At 39.4% G+C, this 17,581-nt stretch overlaps 3 protein-coding genes across 11 annotated transcripts; 1 reads left to right on the top strand and 2 right to left on the bottom strand.

The window, feature by feature from the left end:
- Window positions 1–1,717: 1,717 nt before the first annotated feature.
- LOC116061163 (troponin T, slow skeletal muscle-like) lies at window positions 1,718–7,668 on the top strand. Of its 6 annotated transcripts, none has more exons than XM_031315104.2 (13): window positions 1,718–1,844; window positions 4,895–4,924; window positions 5,020–5,033; window positions 5,130–5,153; window positions 5,587–5,602; window positions 5,696–5,771; window positions 5,860–5,976; window positions 6,112–6,189; window positions 6,275–6,388; window positions 6,488–6,597; window positions 6,768–6,858; window positions 6,943–6,983; window positions 7,268–7,668. In XM_031315104.2, the coding sequence occupies exons 1-13, from the start codon at window positions 1,813–1,815 to the stop codon at window positions 7,311–7,313; spliced, it is 789 nt and encodes a 262-aa protein (XP_031170964.1). In that variant the 5' UTR covers window positions 1,718–1,812; the 3' UTR covers window positions 7,314–7,668. The 6 variants fall into 6 exon arrangements, with proteins under 6 accessions (XP_031170964.1, XP_031170963.1, XP_031170967.1 ...); XM_031315103.2 differs by having other exon boundaries at window positions 5,584–5,602; XM_031315107.2 differs by having other exon boundaries at window positions 5,127–5,153; window positions 5,696–5,756.
- LOC116061161 (dynein assembly factor 3, axonemal) lies at window positions 7,626–12,353 on the bottom strand. Of its 3 annotated transcripts, none has more exons than XM_035997198.1 (13): window positions 12,196–12,353; window positions 12,036–12,049; window positions 11,787–11,878; window positions 10,302–10,408; window positions 10,113–10,206; window positions 9,844–9,998; window positions 9,527–9,727; window positions 9,261–9,383; window positions 9,055–9,177; window positions 8,738–8,882; window positions 8,327–8,441; window positions 8,113–8,187; window positions 7,626–7,881 (listed from the first exon to the last, which is right to left on the bottom strand). In XM_035997198.1, exons 3-13 carry the CDS (start codon window positions 11,866–11,868, stop codon window positions 7,740–7,742), a joined length of 1,362 nt encoding a protein of 453 aa, XP_035853091.1. In that variant the 5' UTR covers window positions 11,869–11,878; window positions 12,036–12,049; window positions 12,196–12,353; the 3' UTR covers window positions 7,626–7,739. The 3 variants fall into 3 exon arrangements, with proteins under 3 accessions (XP_035853091.1, XP_035853092.1, XP_031170958.1); XM_035997199.1 differs by having other exon boundaries at window positions 12,036–12,045; window positions 12,196–12,213; XM_031315098.2 differs by lacking the exon at window positions 12,036–12,049 and having other exon boundaries at window positions 11,787–11,875; window positions 12,196–12,341.
- Window positions 12,354–12,560: 207 nt separating this feature from the next.
- syt5b (synaptotagmin Vb) lies at window positions 12,561–17,130 on the bottom strand. Of its 2 annotated transcripts, none has more exons than XM_035997200.1 (9): window positions 16,880–17,130; window positions 15,917–16,146; window positions 14,846–15,021; window positions 14,625–14,723; window positions 14,301–14,468; window positions 13,753–13,920; window positions 13,471–13,588; window positions 13,188–13,321; window positions 12,561–13,092 (listed from the first exon to the last, which is right to left on the bottom strand). In XM_035997200.1, the coding sequence occupies exons 2-9, from the start codon at window positions 16,137–16,139 to the stop codon at window positions 12,883–12,885; spliced, it is 1,296 nt and encodes a 431-aa protein (XP_035853093.1). In that variant the 5' UTR covers window positions 16,140–16,146; window positions 16,880–17,130; the 3' UTR covers window positions 12,561–12,882. The 2 variants fall into 2 exon arrangements, with proteins under 2 accessions (XP_035853093.1, XP_031170960.1); XM_031315100.2 differs by having other exon boundaries at window positions 15,917–16,144; window positions 16,870–17,059.
- Between the last annotated feature and the right edge of the window lie 451 nt (window positions 17,131–17,581).

Genomic DNA, 17,581 nt, shown 5'->3' with positions numbered 1-17,581 from the left:
TATCATTTTAATTTCTGCAAAAGGACACAGCACACCTACTGTTAAATAATGAGAAATAAGAGTGACCATTGAAGACAGCATGAAAAATTTGAAAAATGTACCTCGTAAATACATGAATAATATCTGTGTAAAATGTAAAATAAATACCACACAGACTGCAGGGTATAACAAATGTAGGAGTAATTGACCTGTTATAATAATTCGTATTTGCCAAATGCATCAGAAAGCACTTTCCAAAGTGTGGCATAGAGTAATAGAGTACAACTCCCCAGCTCATTCTGGTTTCATTGATCATGATATTACTGGCTGTTTTAACCACTCTAGCCATTATATTTTTATATTCACAGCTAAGGTGCCCATACAGATGTTTAGAAGTAATTGCAATGTCTTCTTTGGCACTGAAGATAATTTCATATTGGCAACTTCACTTCATGCTTCATTGATTTTCTACTTTTATTTTTTATGTAAAAGCTTACCATCTGGCTGGACTCTCCACTGAAGCTTGGCCCCCTCATATTTTTGTTGAATCTATGGAAGCAAGAAAAAAAACACCTTTAGTCAAATAGGCTAGTTATGTTACTATAGTAATGGCCCATGTACACTGGTAGTGATAAGACAAGTTCTTGACTATTGTCAGCAGCACCTACATTTTAGAATAGACAAAAACTTACTTAGTTTAAAATGGCTTTGCTCGCAGCGGAGTCACCGAAGTTCAACAATGAATTTGACTTCATTTCCACCCTCACAATCTTTTTTCTCTTTTCTACGGCTAAACAGAAATTATACAATAAGTATACTTTTGGTTTGTTTTGTTATATAAATCACGTTATATACTGTTACTTGATAGAATCAGACTGAATGCTCACAATTATAGCAGGAGAAGGGACTTAATGTAGAACAATCTCTGTCAAACCACTTCTTGGCAGAGTGCCTATACACTGCAGTGTCCATCCTTATTTGGCTGAGAGCCCTCCCAGTCTCTGAAGGAACTGTCACTCTGGTCCGACCATTTCCACTCATCTCTGAACAAAGCGATCCAGTCCAAGGACAGTGATGGCACATTTCCATTAATCATTTGCTGTAATGCCTGATTATCAGTCTGGCTCCTCACACTGGCCAAGTTATTATCATTCCATCTCCAGTACTCTTGGGCTTGCCTCCATGACTTCTCTTGAAGAACGACATCCATTCCACCAGACCTGTCATCTGTGAATATTGCAAAATGAACTGTAGAGATTAAAAGGTTTGAAGAGAATGGGAAAAACACACACAGTGTTGCTATTACTTTTCAAACCGCTGCACACGCTTAAAGGTGCATTAAAGAGATACTCCAGTCATTTAGTGATGCACTTGCATGAAGTCGGGAGAGTTAAAAGAGACAGATTTTAAAAAGAACGGTCTACATCAAAGCAGGCAGGCAGGCAGACAGACAGACATATTCCTGTAAAATACCACATGGTCTGTCATTGTTAGTCAGCGGGGAAAAAAACCACCTCCATCCTGGGAACACAGGACCTGACCTGTCAGAAATCGTCTTGTTTTTGCCTCCTTATTCTTTTTTTTCTGTCTCTATTTATCTCCTGCCACCTGTCTTTGTGTCTCTTATTTCAGCTGTGAGGTCAGCAACAAACCCTTCAGTCATTATCCTGCCCATCAGACTTCAGCTTATGCCCCTCAAAAGCCGACAATAATCCGCATACAGTCCCATGTCCTTCTTGTCTATTTCTTTCCTGACACACACACACACACACACACACTTTCTATAAAGGTCTGTCTCTCCTCTAGTTGTTACTCTGCTTGTTTTCATCATCAATGAAACACCCGTTTTCTCTTTTGCTGTTAAGGTATGTGCTTTGACTTTTCCTCTACAGTGTGATATCTGAAATATGTGACCATCCAGAAGCAGTTGTTTCAGTTTGGGCTTCTTTTTTTTTAAGGCAAAGTCCTCCATCATTTTTATTTGGCACTATCAGTATAGTACTGTCATCGATATGTAGTTCTCATATTATATATTTATATAAAATCACATTTACAGCCTATGGTAGTTATACAAAAACATGCACATCACTGGGTTTGATAGTGTTGTTTATGGACTGTGAACATTTTAAATGACAGTTGTTAGATTAATTTCATGGCTGTGAAACGCTTTGCTCATGTAAGTTTGTTTTATAGGTCCCATATTATGCTTATTTTCCAGTTCATACTTGTATTTTTTGGGTTTCTACTGGAACATGTTTACATGCTTTAATGTTCAAAAAACACATTATTTTTCTCATACTGCCTGTCTGAATATACCTGTATAAAAGCCCAGTCTGTTCTGAATGACTCTCACCATTTTCACAGTTGCTTTAGCAAAACAAAAAAACTCTGATAACCCACTGTAGCTACCTGGACAGTACCAATCGATAGACAGAAAATCAGCAAGTGATGTTAGCTAGTGAGCACAGTGGAACATTTAATAACTAGAGCCAGATATTTCCTAGAATAGTTGAGACCGAAAACAAAGCTGCAAGCACAAAAGAAACAGGTATTACACTTTTAATCACAAATTTCTATCTATCTATCTATCTATGACAAGTTATTCTTGGTGCCTGGGCCTCTCTGTCCATCTGTTGGTCAGAAACATTCAACAGTGAAGCGATGTGATGAATTCCTCTCCCAATCCCTCATCTGCCTTTGGTCCATGAGCCCGGTGTTTATTCAGATTCACATGCTCATGCTCTGAGATCTTGGCTAAAAACTAACTATGAAGGGATCTGAGAGACTTGGGCGGCCTCAGTGCTTGATCTACCATGTTAATACACTCTAAGGCAGACAGCCTGGGGGGGCTTCCAGTTGTCTGCATTGAAAATAGTGTTTTGAAAATTGGTCTACTGCTGGAGTGTCTGCCCAGAAACCAATTTAGTTTGTTTGTTTGTTTGTTGGGTTTGACTGCAGCTCATTAGACGGTTTTGACTTCGTAAATGGATAATACTGTATCTCCTCTAACAAGTCCCACTGGAATACATATATAAGCTGCTAAAGTTATGGTTAGGAATGCTAAAATATTTATGTGGCTCCACGCACATCCCTTCAGGTCAGGGAGACTGTGAGTAGATCAAAATTTAATAGAGGACTTGGCTGGTGTTAATGGCAGCCAAGTTAATGGCAGCCAGCTCTCCATCCCACATTCTCTCTTGTAAATCAAATTAAACAAGGATTGGCCAGCTCATAGCCCACTCTTATCCTGGGTAAAAGGACACTGTGGCCTCTTCTATTCCTAGATCATTAGCTACAAATGGCCTTCCCCTTTATACTTTATGTATATTTTTTCTCCTAGGTCTACTTAATGTGTATTTGTGTTGTTCTGATATGTGTACATTTTCTTTTGAGCTGCTGTAGCATAGGAATTTCCCCACTGTGGGATTAATGAAGTCTATGTGTGTGTGAATGTGTAGTGGCCAAAATTTGTTCACAATTACATTTTTTGACATCAGGACACAGTAGTTTTTAAGACATGCAAACATATTAACTGATTATCTTCTATTAATCTATCTTTTTGAGTGTGCATAGTCAAATATTATGTTTAGACTATGTAACTTTTGCTGAACAGTGACCACTGTGGCTAGTGGCAACTACAAAAGAAATTAATTTTTCCCAACATTTTTGAGTCAGTTGCTTTAAAGGTGTCATCATTGGGTGTCCTAACTGAGCTAAAATGTCAAGGGGGTAAGCGTCTCCTCACAACCCGAAACTCCTATGGCGCCATTTTGATGCTAATAAGCCATCACCCTCCGTTAGCATTCCATTGACTGCCATTCATTTTGACGTCACTTTGACAGCGAATAACTTTACATCTGAAGCGTTTAAAGACTCTATTTGTCCATTGTTTATTTCTAAAGAAACACGACAATGTATAAAAGGCTCCATTACCTTGTACCTCACGTTATGGCTCCGTAGCAGACGTTTTTGTAAAAATAGGCTAACGATTGTGTCATAACCACGCGACTTACTGTCGCATAGTAGTGGAATTACCGTATAGTACAGGAGAAGCTCGCAGGCAGTTCAACTTACATTAGCAGTTTAAGTTTAATTACTAATGTTAACTAGCATGTTAGTTAGCAATAATTAGCCTGTGCCTATGTTATCTCCTTACATATGCCTACGCTCTCTCTCTGCAAGAATAGGAATGATTGAGATTTCTCTTGGCACAGCTACTAGAAGACTTTCAGACAGGTTGCTCACGTCACAGCTACGTCGGCAAGCTCAGTTTGAGGCTGCGCAGTAACGCTCAGCCGTCACTGGAAAAGTGCTTCTAATGGCCTTCACTGGTCTCCGTCCAGAGTCTATGGGGTCACTGTGTCCATTCTTTTTACTGTCTATGTGAAATGTTGTGTAACAGTGGCACAAATAGAGAAGAGACATAAAGTCCAGCAAACTGATCCAGCAATATCTACAGCATCTAAAGTTAGTTAACGTTTGCCACAATAAGATACTTGCCATGCCAGACCATATTATGCTGTAGCACCAAAACTCCTCAGTTTAATGAATGGAGTGAAGCTGCATTTCATTGTTTATGAATTATGCTCTTCACTTTTAAGTGGACAAAAGTTTTTTTTTTTTTTTTCTAAAGTTACACAGTCCAGCTTAAAGTTTGTCAAAACTTCCTGTTTTTAGGGAGTTGATGGTCAACTTCAGTCAACTGTCTATGTCCTGTGTTTGCAGTATAATGTAACATTGGATTATTTGTTTGCAAATTAGAAGCCAATTTTGTGTTTTTTGAAGATGTACTCTACAAACTACTGTTGGAAAAATCATTTATAAATGACACCTTCATACACTTTCATATATGTAGCTAATGTTATTGCTGTTGTTATGTATAACAGTATGATTTGTATATTTATGGTCTCTCCAGTGTCACCATGTCTGATTTAGAAGTTCACGGGTGAGTAAATCCATTGCTACCAGTTAAACTTTTCTACATTCATGTATTAGTTTTATGGCGTGTCTGATGTATTCTTTCAATTCTTTTTCATTAAGAGGCCATCAGGAGGGTAAGGACATTAACTTATTTATTTAATAAAGCCGCAGTTTCACTGTTTCTCTCAACCAACAATCGCTGTGTCACTCTTACTTTTCTCTTCTAGAAGAAGATGAGGAGCAGGGAGAGGGAGGTGAGACTTTGATGCTGGGTTGTGTTGATTTAATAGACTAATTGCTTAGAAAATAAAATATTCAGATAAAAGCTATAACAGCAACCTGTGAGTGAAAGCACAAGACAACCATCAAACTGTAAAAATTGATTTACATGTTGTAATCCGTCCGGTGTTTCCCCAGGAACTCTAAATATACATTTACTGTATATTCAAATTGAACAGGAAACTTTAAACCTTTAAAGTGCTGTTTATCTTTTGTAGTGCAAGTCACGGTTAAAAACAGTGGCCGTGAACTGTAGCTTTTAAAAAGTATTAATTTGCTTTATGCATCTTTGCCTATTAGAGTTAAACTTGGATTCATTTCCTCTGTTGTGTTTTCAAATCTAACTGCTGTTTATACAAAATGAACTGATCCACTTTTTTTCGTTGCTGTTCTGTCCTGTTGAAGAAGAGCGCCCCAAATACAAGTACGCATGGAAATACTAAACATTAAAATACTTTGTAGAAGTAAAAAATGATCTGATCGTGTATATTGATGTTGCATTCATGTTATTTTACAGGCCGCTGGTCACACAGCTCGCTGCCCCTAAAATCCCTGAGGGGGAGAGGGTTGACTTTGATGTATGTTCCTTCAAGGTTGTTGTTAATGGAACATTTACACAATCACAGCACCAAAAACTGCGGTTACATAATCCTGATCTGGGTATTCACTGGCCCCTGTTAGGATATCCATAGGAAGAGGATGGAGAAAGACCTTCTGGAGCTGCAGACTCTAATTGATGTCCACTTTGAGCAGAGGAAGAAAGAGGAAGAGGAGCTGATTGGACTCAAAGACAGGATTGTAATGCCTTTCCCGTGCTGTCTGTCCATTTCTTCCCCATGCATTTGTCTGAGAAAGAGATTTGTCAGGATACACAATAGGATACATAAAGAGCCCTGTATAAAAGTCCAGCTGACGTATTATATTGTGTTATAGGAGAGCCGCCGGGCAGAAAGAGCTGAGCAGCAGCGTGTGAGGGCTGAAAAAGAGCGTCACAGACAGACACGGATTGCGGTAATTAATGTTTAACATTGTATTACGTATGCTATTTTAATCCAAAAGAGCACTTTAAGTAAACATCTGAAGATGACGTCCTCAGGAGGAGAGACAGAGGAAAGAGGACGAAGAGGCGAAGAAGAGGGCCGAAGATGAGGCAAAGAAGAAGAAAGTGCTTTCCAACATGGGGGCTCACTTTGGAGGATTCCTGGCCAAAGTAAGAATAATACATTTAGGCAGGTGTGTTACTGTATAACAGTCAGAGTTCATGTGTGTCTGATCCTCCTAGAAAGTGAGTTGTGTTTGTTTTCTGCAGGCAGAGCAGAGGCGAGGAAAAAAGCAAACTGCGAGGGAAATCAAGAAGACAACTCTGGCAGAAAGACGCAAGCCGCTGGCTGTTGAGACCCTGAGAGAGGACGACCTGAGGTCAGTTTAAGGCCCATTAAAGACTGATGCTTAAACATTCATTACATTTTAATCCAGCTTCATGTTGTAGGAATGCCAGCTTGGTAAGCCTGGTGCATACTATTTAAAACTGCTGCCACAAAAGGTGCATTTTTCTGTCATGTCAAGTTGTTAATGCTGCTGTGTTTTAGAGAGAGAGCCAAGGAGATGTGGGAATGTATCTACCAGCTTGAGTCTGAGAAATTTGACCTGACTGAGAAGACGAGGAGGCAGAAGTATGAGGTGAGCCATTTAGCTGAGAATATACAAAACTGGTATTTTAAAAATGGCTAATTTGTGAGGTCAGAGTCTGTTTGTGTTTTCCAGATCAACGTCCTCCTGAACAGAATCCAAAATGCTCAGAAATTGTGAGTCAAAATCTACAATTACACAGCCTTAACACCCCAAAAACTAGAGCATTGTAGAGAGCTACGTTCCATCGACTATGCAAACATACCACGGATGGATGGCAACAGTCGCATAAACACAGGAAATGCCAAACTCACAGCTCTTGAAAGCCATCTTATGCACATGATGCACACATCTAAGATGTGAACATGAAGTGATACTTAAACAGTCACACTTGCTGGTCATTTCTGTGCCGACTGACTGTTAATAATCAACTGTATATTTTTTTCTTGTCTCAATGCAGCAAAAAGGTCCATGGTAAGGGGAAGGTCGGAGGACGCTGGAAGTGAACTCACACAGAAGGCACAATGAAACAAGGGGGCAGTTTTCATGTGGCATTTTTAGTGAAATACATCAACTTGCAATGAAATCTGTAATTATTATTATTATTATTATTATTATTATTATTAAATGCATGTATACGTTAAATGGACATTTTTTTAAATGGACAATCTTTTAAAAAGACATTTTCTAGCATGTCATTCAAAATGGAAATGAAATCGAATTAATATTCTTGAAAATGTAAACATGGAAAAGTTCACAGCTACTACAAACAAAAAGGAACTACTATCTGGGGCCACTCAGTTGCTACTTATTGGCTGGGTAACTTCCTTATGAATTAAAAATAAATGATCTCTGTCTGCACTATCTGGTTGACTGTTGCATATTGTGAAGGTAAAGCTGCTGACAATGGGAGCAGATGATATGAAGCACCTTTACTTCCTCTGTGGTACGAAAACAGCATGGACGTCATCACTCTTCCCCTCATGCCACGGCTCAAATTCAGCCTCCAGAGCGATGCTCACCACTTTCTTTGCAAAGCCTGCTTCTTGCTCTTTGTTCACATCCAAAATGTACCTGCGATACACACACATAGACACACACATCCAACTTAAATGTAACAACTGCAAATAAAGGTATTATTAACGTTTTATCTGTGAACTAGCAGATGGGTGGATATGTAGCAAACACGAAAGAATCAGATACAGAAAAGCAAATACACTTGTGTACAACATAGCATAGTTACTGTACTCTTGGTGATTGTACTGTCACCATGGTAACAAGCTCTGTTACTATAAAAACCCTCACTTGGCCAACTCCACGACAATCACAGCGTCTGGTGCTGCAATCTGTCTCGTCGTCGGGCCAAACTGGTGCACGCAGCTTTACAGAGAGGGAAACAAAAAGTAGTCATATCAGTCTGATGGTGAAGGAATCCTATTATGGGTTAAGGTACTATATTTTTATTATTATTTATTGAGTGAAATGATCTATTAGATCATTAGAGAAAAAATGTTCTCACCTGGCAGAGAAGTAGATAATGTTAAAGAAGTGGGAGTATTTCTGTTTTTCTGGCAGTTTGTTAAGGGAGTCCATCGGCAGGAAGGTCACAGAGATCCCATTCAGACACATCAAGTCTGAAGAGGATTTGAGAAAATGCAGTGCTAAAACCATCACGTTTCAGTTGTTACATTACTGTTTTCTGTGTGCTAACAGGTTTCAGAAGGATTGGAAGTGATCTACCATACACTGAAAAGCTTAGTTCTCACTGAAACAAGAAATGAGGCAACATAGTCAAATACAATCATTTACCTCAGTCTGAACATTTTCACTTTGAGTTAAACAGCTTTTGTTATTGCATGAGCTGTTCTTACCTGCACTGCACTGGCAATCAACTAAAGCCACAGGCCTGCTAGTGTTAACAGCCATTTACCGTTAATGCTGACAGATTTTCTGTCAGCCTCTGGGGATGGCTCCTCTGGCTCTGCGTCTGACTGAAAAGTGGTGGGGCAGCCCCGTCTACTGGACAGGGACTGGAACAATTTCTGTACGTTTGCAAAGGAAATGTCCTGGGCTGTCTGTGGATGTGAGGAAAGCAAGGGACAGACGTTAATATGTTCCTCAGTGTATGAACAACAAGTTACTGCTACTGTACAATCAAAGGACGTGAAGACATAACTATAATCTAACGTGTAATCTGTGCTATTATTACTGTATATTTTACCTTGATATTACTACTGTATATTTTACCTTTATGTGTTGCCCATTCTGTGTCTTCAGCAGGCTCTTGTCGTCAGTTTCAATGCCAAAGGAGAGGTAAGGACTGGAAACAATGTCTCCCCAGTAGCCCCTGACAGCCACTTTGTCCCCTTTCTGTCCAGACACAGGCAAAGTCCCTTCATGTGGTCTTATTGCTGCATTGTGTAGAAAGATTGTGCAGGAAAACAGACACTCACCTGATTGAACACTCTTGAAGAGAGCAAACTTGGATTGGTTATTTGGTAGACACCTTCCCTCATTTCGAACGCCAAACCCCGTTCCCTCCATCGCGTATATTGTTGTTTGTTGATGACACCACACTGCACACACATAAGTGTCCATCCTTCAGTGCAACATATAATCCACCACATTTTTGTCCTTTGAAAAAAATATTTCTGAGGGCAAATATTGGAAGCACATTTTAATCAACAAACATATGAAAGCACACAAAATATTGAAATACCCCTTTCTCGTGCAGTTTCATTGTAAGGTCCCAGTCAAAGCAGCTCTTCTTGGAGTCGTAGCGTGTTCCAAGGTGCTGCCTGACCCGATAATCCCAGGCTTTGGACATTAAGATAGGGGCAGAGCACTCAGATGAAGATGATGAAGGCTGAGGCTGAAGCCACAACTTGAATATCCTGGCCAGCTCATCTCGCTCCTTAAACTGTAGAAATATTCAGAGTATGGAAGTTCAGCCTCAATTCCTGATTACAGAAAAAAGATCAATCATAAGGTCTTAAAGAAACACAGAGGACAGGCTTGTTTTACAAATGATCGTACCTTGAGAAGACTTGTGTTCAGACAGGGGTGTGTGGCCGTCTCCAGTGTTTCAGTAACAGACAGAGAGAGCTGTGATGCCGCACGTCTAAGTGTCTGTTCTGTCTGACTGCGGATCTCACCGTTCCCAAACAACTCCAGGAAAACCTCGGTCTTCTCTAAAAATAAAAATTGTTGCAAAATAACTTAAGATGTTTGGGACACATATCTGTATTAGAATTTTTACTGAACATTTATAAAGCTAATAATGTAACAGCATGTATTATTCCAACCATTATTTCCCATGCTTTCCTTTGGCATCAGTGCCAGGTAGAGGAGCAGCAGCTGTCGAGCCACCACCTCCATGCTGTTTTCTATCACCCACACCTGCAGTAGAGCAGAGAGAAGACGTTTGCAGGTCACAGTAGAACATATCAATTTGTTCTCAGGGGGTCACATAACAGTTTAAGAGAGAGGCTCACATTAAGGCTTTTGTGGTCCTGCAAACCAGAAATGGTTTTCAAAATATGTCGTGGATCTCCACTGCCAACCAGTAAAACATTGATCTCCCCTTCAAGCCTCACAGGGCCTGGGCACACAGAGAGAGAGAGAGAGAGAGAGAGAGAGAGAGAGAGAGAGAGAGCATACAGTAGTACAACACACCATAATTCAAGGGTTGGGTAACTAACCATAATAGTTTTTCTAGTGATGCACCGATGTGAAAATTGTGGCCGATATCGATAACCGATATTAATATTGCTGTTATGGCCGATACCGATATTTACCGATGTCGATATCTCTGTATAAAAAACAAATTTTTATGATAATCAAATAAAGAACTATTTTCCAAAACGCATTTTGTTTTTTACTTTTGTGATTTATTTTCCGAAATGACTGATATTGGGCACCTTTACCTGTGTGCAAAATATGACTGTCATCAGATTTTCAGAAGAAAAAATTAATATTTATATAATTATATATAATTTGACATCGAACCGATACCGATGTGTTAAAAAAATTACCATATCGGCCGATATTATATCGACGGCCGATATATCGTGCACCACTAAGTTTTTCAGTACAAACCAAAATGTGTCTTTGGTATTTGTGGTCTTCTTTATTCCCATATTTAAATGATAAATAAATCACAATTTTGCCATTTGTAGATTATTTAGGCAGTGTTCTTCTACAGCTGTTTCTGTTTATGAATCATTTATCATTGGGAGAATTTAGCTTCTATTCTTAATTGAAAAATAAGCATTTATATACTGTATCTCCTGTGCTATTTAAATGCTATGGACAAAATAACAGAAACACTGTATTCAGTGCAATAACCTTACAGTAGATACCAATACGATATTACAGTCCGGGTTAAAAGTTTTAAGTAAGAAGTTATGGTTTAGTTTGAGGCCACTGTTAATGCAGTTTTATATCTGATTGTTTCAGTGTTCATAATTGTCTAGATTTGTGTGTTATTTATTGTTATTATTACATGTTATTTTCCGCTTCCGTTTTTGTAATCAAGGGTGTCGGACTGGGGGTGGAAAGGGGACTGAGTACCACAGGAGGGCCCAGATAGATGCAAGAATGATTAGCTGTGGATGTGGGGAGGGGCCTAGAGAATGCCTTTCTACAGGGCCCAGAATGATATGCTACACCACTGATTGTAATGCCTTATCTATCAGTATGACATAAAATCCGTGGCAATATCACACTATAAACAAAATACTCTTTTACTAGTATAAGTCAAAATGTACTTACGTATGCTATAAAAGTATAATAAAAAAGTAACAAATTGTACTTTAAGTGTCAAAAGTGATAGTACTCATTGTGCAGAATAGCCACTGTTAGTGTTTCATTGTTGTATTATAGGATCATTCTTATGCAGTAGGTTGGTCGAAGTGAAGCTAATTTTGATGTAACGCATTTAGAAGGACCACGCATCCACGTGCACCTGAAGCTCTCACCCGTACTCAGCAGGTCGCGTGCAGGGCTGAAGCCCCACCAGGTGATGCAGCCAGCGCCCTCAGATGCCCGCCCGGCACTCATCCTGTAGCTAATGTGACCGAAAGAAAAAAGACAAACCAAGCCGGACACCTTACTGTAAGTGGTTCACATCAGGACTCAACTAGTAACGTTAGAGGTAATGTTCTTGTTTTAACAGAGTCTCAATTGGCATTGACACAGTCTAAATGTTAGCACGAACGTTAACTAACGCTAGGTTAGCTAGCTAACAGTAAAGTTTACTCGGTAAAAAAGAAAATACATTGTTAGCTTATTAATGAAGCTGTTATGCATGAACACAATCCCGTCGCTTGCCTCAATATAGTGATAAATGGTCATAGACAGCGAAACAAAAATGATGAAAAAACTCACCTGGCAAGCTGTATTAGTTTGCAGCTAACCGTTGGATCAGAAAGTTTGGGTTCTGTTGCTATGCAACAGCTTCTCATTGGAGAGGACAGACGCCATCTCCCGGTGGCTGAAATTAATACTCCTGCCTTGAGATTTTAAGTCCAACAGACTATTATGGTGAAAAAATGTTGGATAATTTATATAATCTATTATACACTTCTGTATGTAATAGTATTCTAGAGTAATTTCTACAACTCTTAAAGGTTTTATTTGATTACTTCTACAGTAAGAAGATAAACTAATACTAATGTAAATAAAGGTAGGAGAGTAAGAAACATTGATGTGAAACCATTATGGGTTTATTTTGTCATTCGAAAAAATCCAGAGCTCTACCACCATGTCTCCAGAGTACCTTTTCAGAACAGTGTGATCTGAAATCCTTTCTTTATGCATCCAAATTTTACTAAACTAGCATACACAAAAGACACACATTTACAGATAAGTGATTTCCAAGTGTTCCAAGTAAACAAATATAACACAAATTAAACACACACACACACACACACACACACACACTAAACTTACTAAAGTACCTTAAAAGATACAAAATGGAAAACAGAATATGCAAATTGACAAAACATCAGGATTAACAATAAGTATCGTTTTATAATATATCAGCAGTATGTCAGACTAAAACAAGGTGCGACTCTAACGAGGTTTTGCTTTGACTGCTGCATCGACTTCTTCTTCTGGCAGGAGAGTGTGCCACTGGGCTACTGGACGTCTGGGATTGGCGAGCATTTCTGACCAGTGGCGCAGGCCAACTCCTGTAGCTCCATAACCCATAAAGGTTTTTCCAATGGGGTCATTGCTCCCAAGTTTATCATAGTCAAACACTGTGAGGACGACCTGCACTTTCTGAAAAACAAAAAAGTAAGATGCGTTATCGTATCGTTCCCCATATCACCACTTAGTGTCTGTTAAGTTTCAAATTGATTTGAAACAAAGCCTACCTGTATCTGCTCAAAGGGGACATCGAAGCTGAAACTCTCATTAAAGTAAGGATTGAGCGTGTTTTTCTTGACTGTCGTCTTTTTCTTCTTAATCCGTTTCCCATTTTGCTGAAGAACAATCTTCACATACGGATCTTATGGAAAAGGAAAAGATGGCAATATAGTTGTGTTTTGTTGGGCTATTCTATTTCCTCATTGGACTGAAGTTTGTTAAAGTAAAATTTTATAAGGAATTAAGCAAATATTTGACAGAGAGATAATAAGGGGCAAGAGGCCTAATTACCTGATAAGCCACCAACATCCATTTTCTTCAGATTCTTTGCCTCCATGATGTTCACTGTCAGTTTTCCAGCAGTGGGTACATACCGTAAAGAAACGCAAATATCACCCAGTTTTTCTTGCTGAAAAGAACAATTATGGATTACCAGCATGTCCCATCACATTTAAATGAATACACTTTTTATAAATCTGCTGATAATCATTATTTCTTCATTTTTAGAAGCAAGACAGAGTATATTTATATAAATACACGCAATATAACAAACAATAACACAATATATCATACCTCTTCCTTCTCACCACTCTCCACGTCTCTCCACTGTTGCAATGGCTGGCCCAAATCAACGCTGTTCATGGGAATCTTTATCTCGCCGATCATATCATGCTTGGAGAAACGATCAAAGTCAAAAACCTGCAGCACCAAAGTCTTTCCGCCCAACTCGGCATACGGGATCTAGAAAGAGAGGTTATTAAAATATTAGGACGTACAATAGGGAAAGGTAAGATAATTTTGTTTACATGTTACAAAAATGCACATATCTATACAACAATACAGAACATAAAGTGACCGGAGACAATTAAGAACGTACTGCTTTAATATTTTTGGGGAGGGATACCTTGACAGACGCCACTCAGGGAACGAAAGACTAAGACGAGGGGAAGCAGAGATATACGTAGGCCAAATGTCGGCGTCACGAGGGGTAAAAAGTGACATGTCATCAATAACCTGGAGCACCAACACAAGCTGCGACAGAGGCATAAAGACAAGAGAAAGAACTAACGAAACACAAACAACATCTAGTCGAGGAAGGCACAGAGTCAGGCACATGGTACCTTGAAGATAAAAGTCTCGTTGAAAACGGGGCATAAATTCTTGCGTTGAACTTTGGTCTCGTACTTCTTCTTTTTGTCTGGCAACAAAAAGACTTTAACATAAGGGTCCGAGGTCCCCCCCATGTCCATAGCAGCAAGGTCCTGAGCCTGAAGGATGCCCACTATAAGCTTCAGAGGAAAGACAAGTGTCAGAATGATCAATGGTCAGGAATAGAGCATCGATATTCCTTCCTGATAGTTATTTGTTGAGTCCCTATATTTTAATCATTAATATAAATGCCTTTGATGAAACTGACAATGGTCGTGTTTTCACACAGAGCCTACCTGGGCATCTGTGAAGTTGTAGTCCAACGAGAATTCCAGTTTACCCAACTTTTCCTGTTCTTTCTCCTCTTCCTCTCCTTCCTTCTTCACCTCCCCCTCCTGCCATTTAATTATTATTATTTTATTTATTATTTATATTAATTATTTAATTTAAAAATTTCATCATGAAGATCTATTTCGGGTAAGATTATACAACATTGTGGTAACTGGAAATCACGTACCTTCTCTCCAGCCTCTCCTTCACCTTCCTTTTCCTTTTTGCGGCGACCCGTTTTCCTCTCCCTCACTTTCTTTGGCTTTTTCTTTTTTCCGCAGCATTTCTTGAAAAGACAGAAGATGAGGCATGCCACCAAAACCAGAACCACCACAACAATGGCTGCTACTGCCCACACGGGAACTGCAAAATAAAAGAAAGGTGAATTCACTTACAGTATCAGTATTCACTGTATGCAAAATGGGAGTATGCTTATGATGGCGGAAGGAGTGGATGTTGGATCCCCTGATCCGTTACCCGACCACTAAACAAAAAACACCACAAAACAAACAACAACATATATTTGAATCTGATCTTTCAATAGACTTCTGAACTTCTAAACACTACCCTCTCTATCGAAGGCTTTGTAGAAGTCTTACACGTCAGGATCTTCAAGAGGATTTAAATCGTTCACATCAGTTTACTTCTATAATCTCAATCACTTCCAACTAATATGATTCAACATAAACCGCTTTTCTAGAGCTTGGGAACAGAACTATGATACTATAGAAATAAAATGTGAATATAATAGAATCATTTACAGCACTTGTTAATCTAGGGACGGTTCGCTGAGCATGCATGCTGTCAGCGACACCCTTCTCCACAATCAGATAATAAGACACTGTAAGCTGGGAGGGGCCCTGCACAGTACAGCCACAGACCCCAGCAGCACAGTTCATCATTAAGTGCTTTACTCAAACCACCTCAGCAGTAGTTGTTAATTAAAGGGAAAAACAACTCTGATGCACTTTCCCCCACTTTTCATGGGCAGGAATGTCAAAAATTGTAGGTATAATACCCAAAACAAGCTAATATTTCTTTAAAATCATTCTATATACCATGTTAAATATGTCAAAAACACTTAACATTATATCTTGAACTTTCAAGAAAGCTACAGTGGTCAACGGAATATGTAATAATATTTATAGATATTTATAGATAGAGGAATTTCCTCTTTAAAAAATAATCAAAAATATACCCTTTATTTTAACAAACTTGTACATGAAGTTATAAAATTGAAATTCTAGAAGTGGCTTACTTGGCAGATGACCAAGTTCATTCATGAACTTGTCCTTCATGTGGTTGTAGTCATGGCCGGGGTGATGTTCTGTATGCGAGTGCTCATGGTGTTCTGTATGGGAGTGCTCATGGTGTTCTGTATGGGAGTGCTCATGGTGAACTGGCTCTGTTGCTTCCTCTGGCTCTGGTTCAGACGGCTCTGCAGCCCTCCGGGCCCGGACCCCAACACTGGCCAGCCTCATGTCAGCTGTCAAAACAGCAAAGCAATGCAGATCATGTTGGTTTATGTTCTCTATGATGCTGGCTCCTACAGTGAGAGATAACACAACTGCGTATGTGCGCTGTGTAATCCCTATGCCCATGCGTTGCAGTACAGTTCAAAGCCATCTAAACCCAGATGCTCAACATGGCTGACCCTAATCCCTCTGTTACTCTCATTCTTTCTGCCATCTCCCCCGCCCCATACCCCACACTTTCACATTACCGTTTGTTGCATTCCCATTTTTCTGTGGTCCCCAAACCTTAAATAACTATTACTTTTTAATAGATGGCAATGCTGACATGAAATTAAAATATTGGCATCTATTCACATTTATAAGGGAAGTTTGGGGTCCCCTGCTGGAGCTGCTACCCCCGCGACCCGTTACCGGATAAGCGGAAGAAGATGGATGGATGGATATTCACATTTATAAGTTGCTCTTCACAGCTGTGTATAAGGGGTGATGGTTTTATTCAGATGTTTAGGAAACTATAGGCAAATAATACACATCAAAAGAACCAGTCAATAGTTTCAACAGTTGAAACGCTTTGAACAAGTGGGTATGTTCAAAACCAAATGTGATTTTATCATAAAATTAAAAAAAAAAAAACAGAATAAAAAAAGTCTAGCCTTTTCTCATTGGTTCACATTTTTTGCAATATAGGCCTCTTAATCATAACAGAAATACTTGAAATTGTATGCGTATTTCTTACCTGTTGATATGTTTCCTTTAAATCCCTCTATGCTGACAGAGCTTTTGGAGCAACTTTTAGTTCAAAGTGTATTTCTTGCTGCTTTCCCTTTGGCCCGTTGTAGCCCTCACACACCCATGGTTCCTTCGGTATGCTGTGGACTCTGACTGGCAGGCTGCCTGCAACCCTTTCTATCAAAGCTAAAGCACTGGCAAATCACTAGAGCAGCGTTGTTTTAATCCCCCCCACCCCTCCTCCCGATATTAGAATGCTGACAACACATCTGTTGCTGTACGTCTCTGAACGAAGATGCATAAAGAGCAAGTCACCTTTTAATATAATATTGCACTGTTAAACATTGAGTAATTCAATGCTTCTCCTTGAGTAGGAAAAGTGACTGTTCATTAGACTGAGTGATGAAACAGCAGTGGTCGTGTTTATCCATTGAAGAGATTGTAGAACATCCAGCCCTTCACTAATCCCCTCAGCATAGCTGTCCTCGCAGTCAATCGTCAATCTACCAACAACTTTCACTGAGAGTAAATATTCCATCCTCCCCGTCCATTGGCTTACCATTTTACTGTACAAAACACATACCCGTATTTAGAGCACTGGGAACAGTAATCCCCGGGCATGCTGCCACGCGTTTGCACAGCTACATCTGGAGATCTCTGTGGCTTCAATCCAACATGCAACAGCCTCCTCCAAAGGATAAACAAACTGCATATGAAAA

The sequence above is a fragment of the Sander lucioperca genome, chromosome 22 (assembly GCF_008315115.2).
Source record: "Sander lucioperca isolate FBNREF2018 chromosome 22, SLUC_FBN_1.2, whole genome shotgun sequence".
Lineage (NCBI taxonomy): Eukaryota > Metazoa > Chordata > Actinopteri > Perciformes > Percidae > Sander > Sander lucioperca.
The sequence above is the reverse complement of the archived record's forward strand: the minus strand, read 5'-3'. Positions and strand labels throughout refer to the sequence as shown.

What these genes read in the sequence shown, in the direction of transcription:
- LOC116061163 (XM_031315101.2), top strand. Translation starts at nt 1,813, where the DNA reads ATGAAACACCCGTTTTCTCTTTTGCTGTTAAG. An exon ending in TTGGACTCAAAGACAGGATT is followed by an intron (nt 5,977 to 6,111) that starts GTAATGCCTTTC and finishes ATTGTGTTATAG; the next exon opens with GAGAGCCGCCGGGCAGAAAG. An exon ending in ATCCAAAATGCTCAGAAATT is followed by an intron (nt 6,984 to 7,267) that starts GTGAGTCAAAAT and finishes GTCTCAATGCAG; the next exon opens with CAAAAAGGTCCATGGTAAGG.
- LOC116061161 (XM_031315098.2), bottom strand. Translation starts at nt 12,272, where the DNA reads ATGAGAAGCTGTTGCATAGCAACAGAACCCAAACTTTCTGATCCAACG. An exon ending in AGAATGGGCAACACATAAAG is followed by an intron (nt 8,883 to 9,054) that starts GTAAAATATACA and finishes TCACATCCACAG; the next exon opens with ACAGCCCAGGACATTTCCTT. An exon ending in ATTGTCGTGGAGTTGGCCAA is followed by an intron (nt 7,882 to 8,112) that starts GTGAGGGTTTTT and finishes TGTGTATCGCAG; the next exon opens with GTACATTTTGGATGTGAACA.
- syt5b (XM_035997200.1), bottom strand. Translation starts at nt 16,139, where the DNA reads ATGAGGCTGGCCAGTGTTGGGGTCCGGGCCCGGAGGGCTGCAGAGCCG. An exon ending in AGAGTGGTGAGAAGGAAGAG is followed by an intron (nt 13,589 to 13,752) that starts GTATGATATATT and finishes TGTTCTTTTCAG; the next exon opens with CAAGAAAAACTGGGTGATAT. An exon ending in GGATGTTGGTGGCTTATCAG is followed by an intron (nt 13,322 to 13,470) that starts GTAATTAGGCCT and finishes CTTTTCCATAAG; the next exon opens with ATCCGTATGTGAAGATTGTT.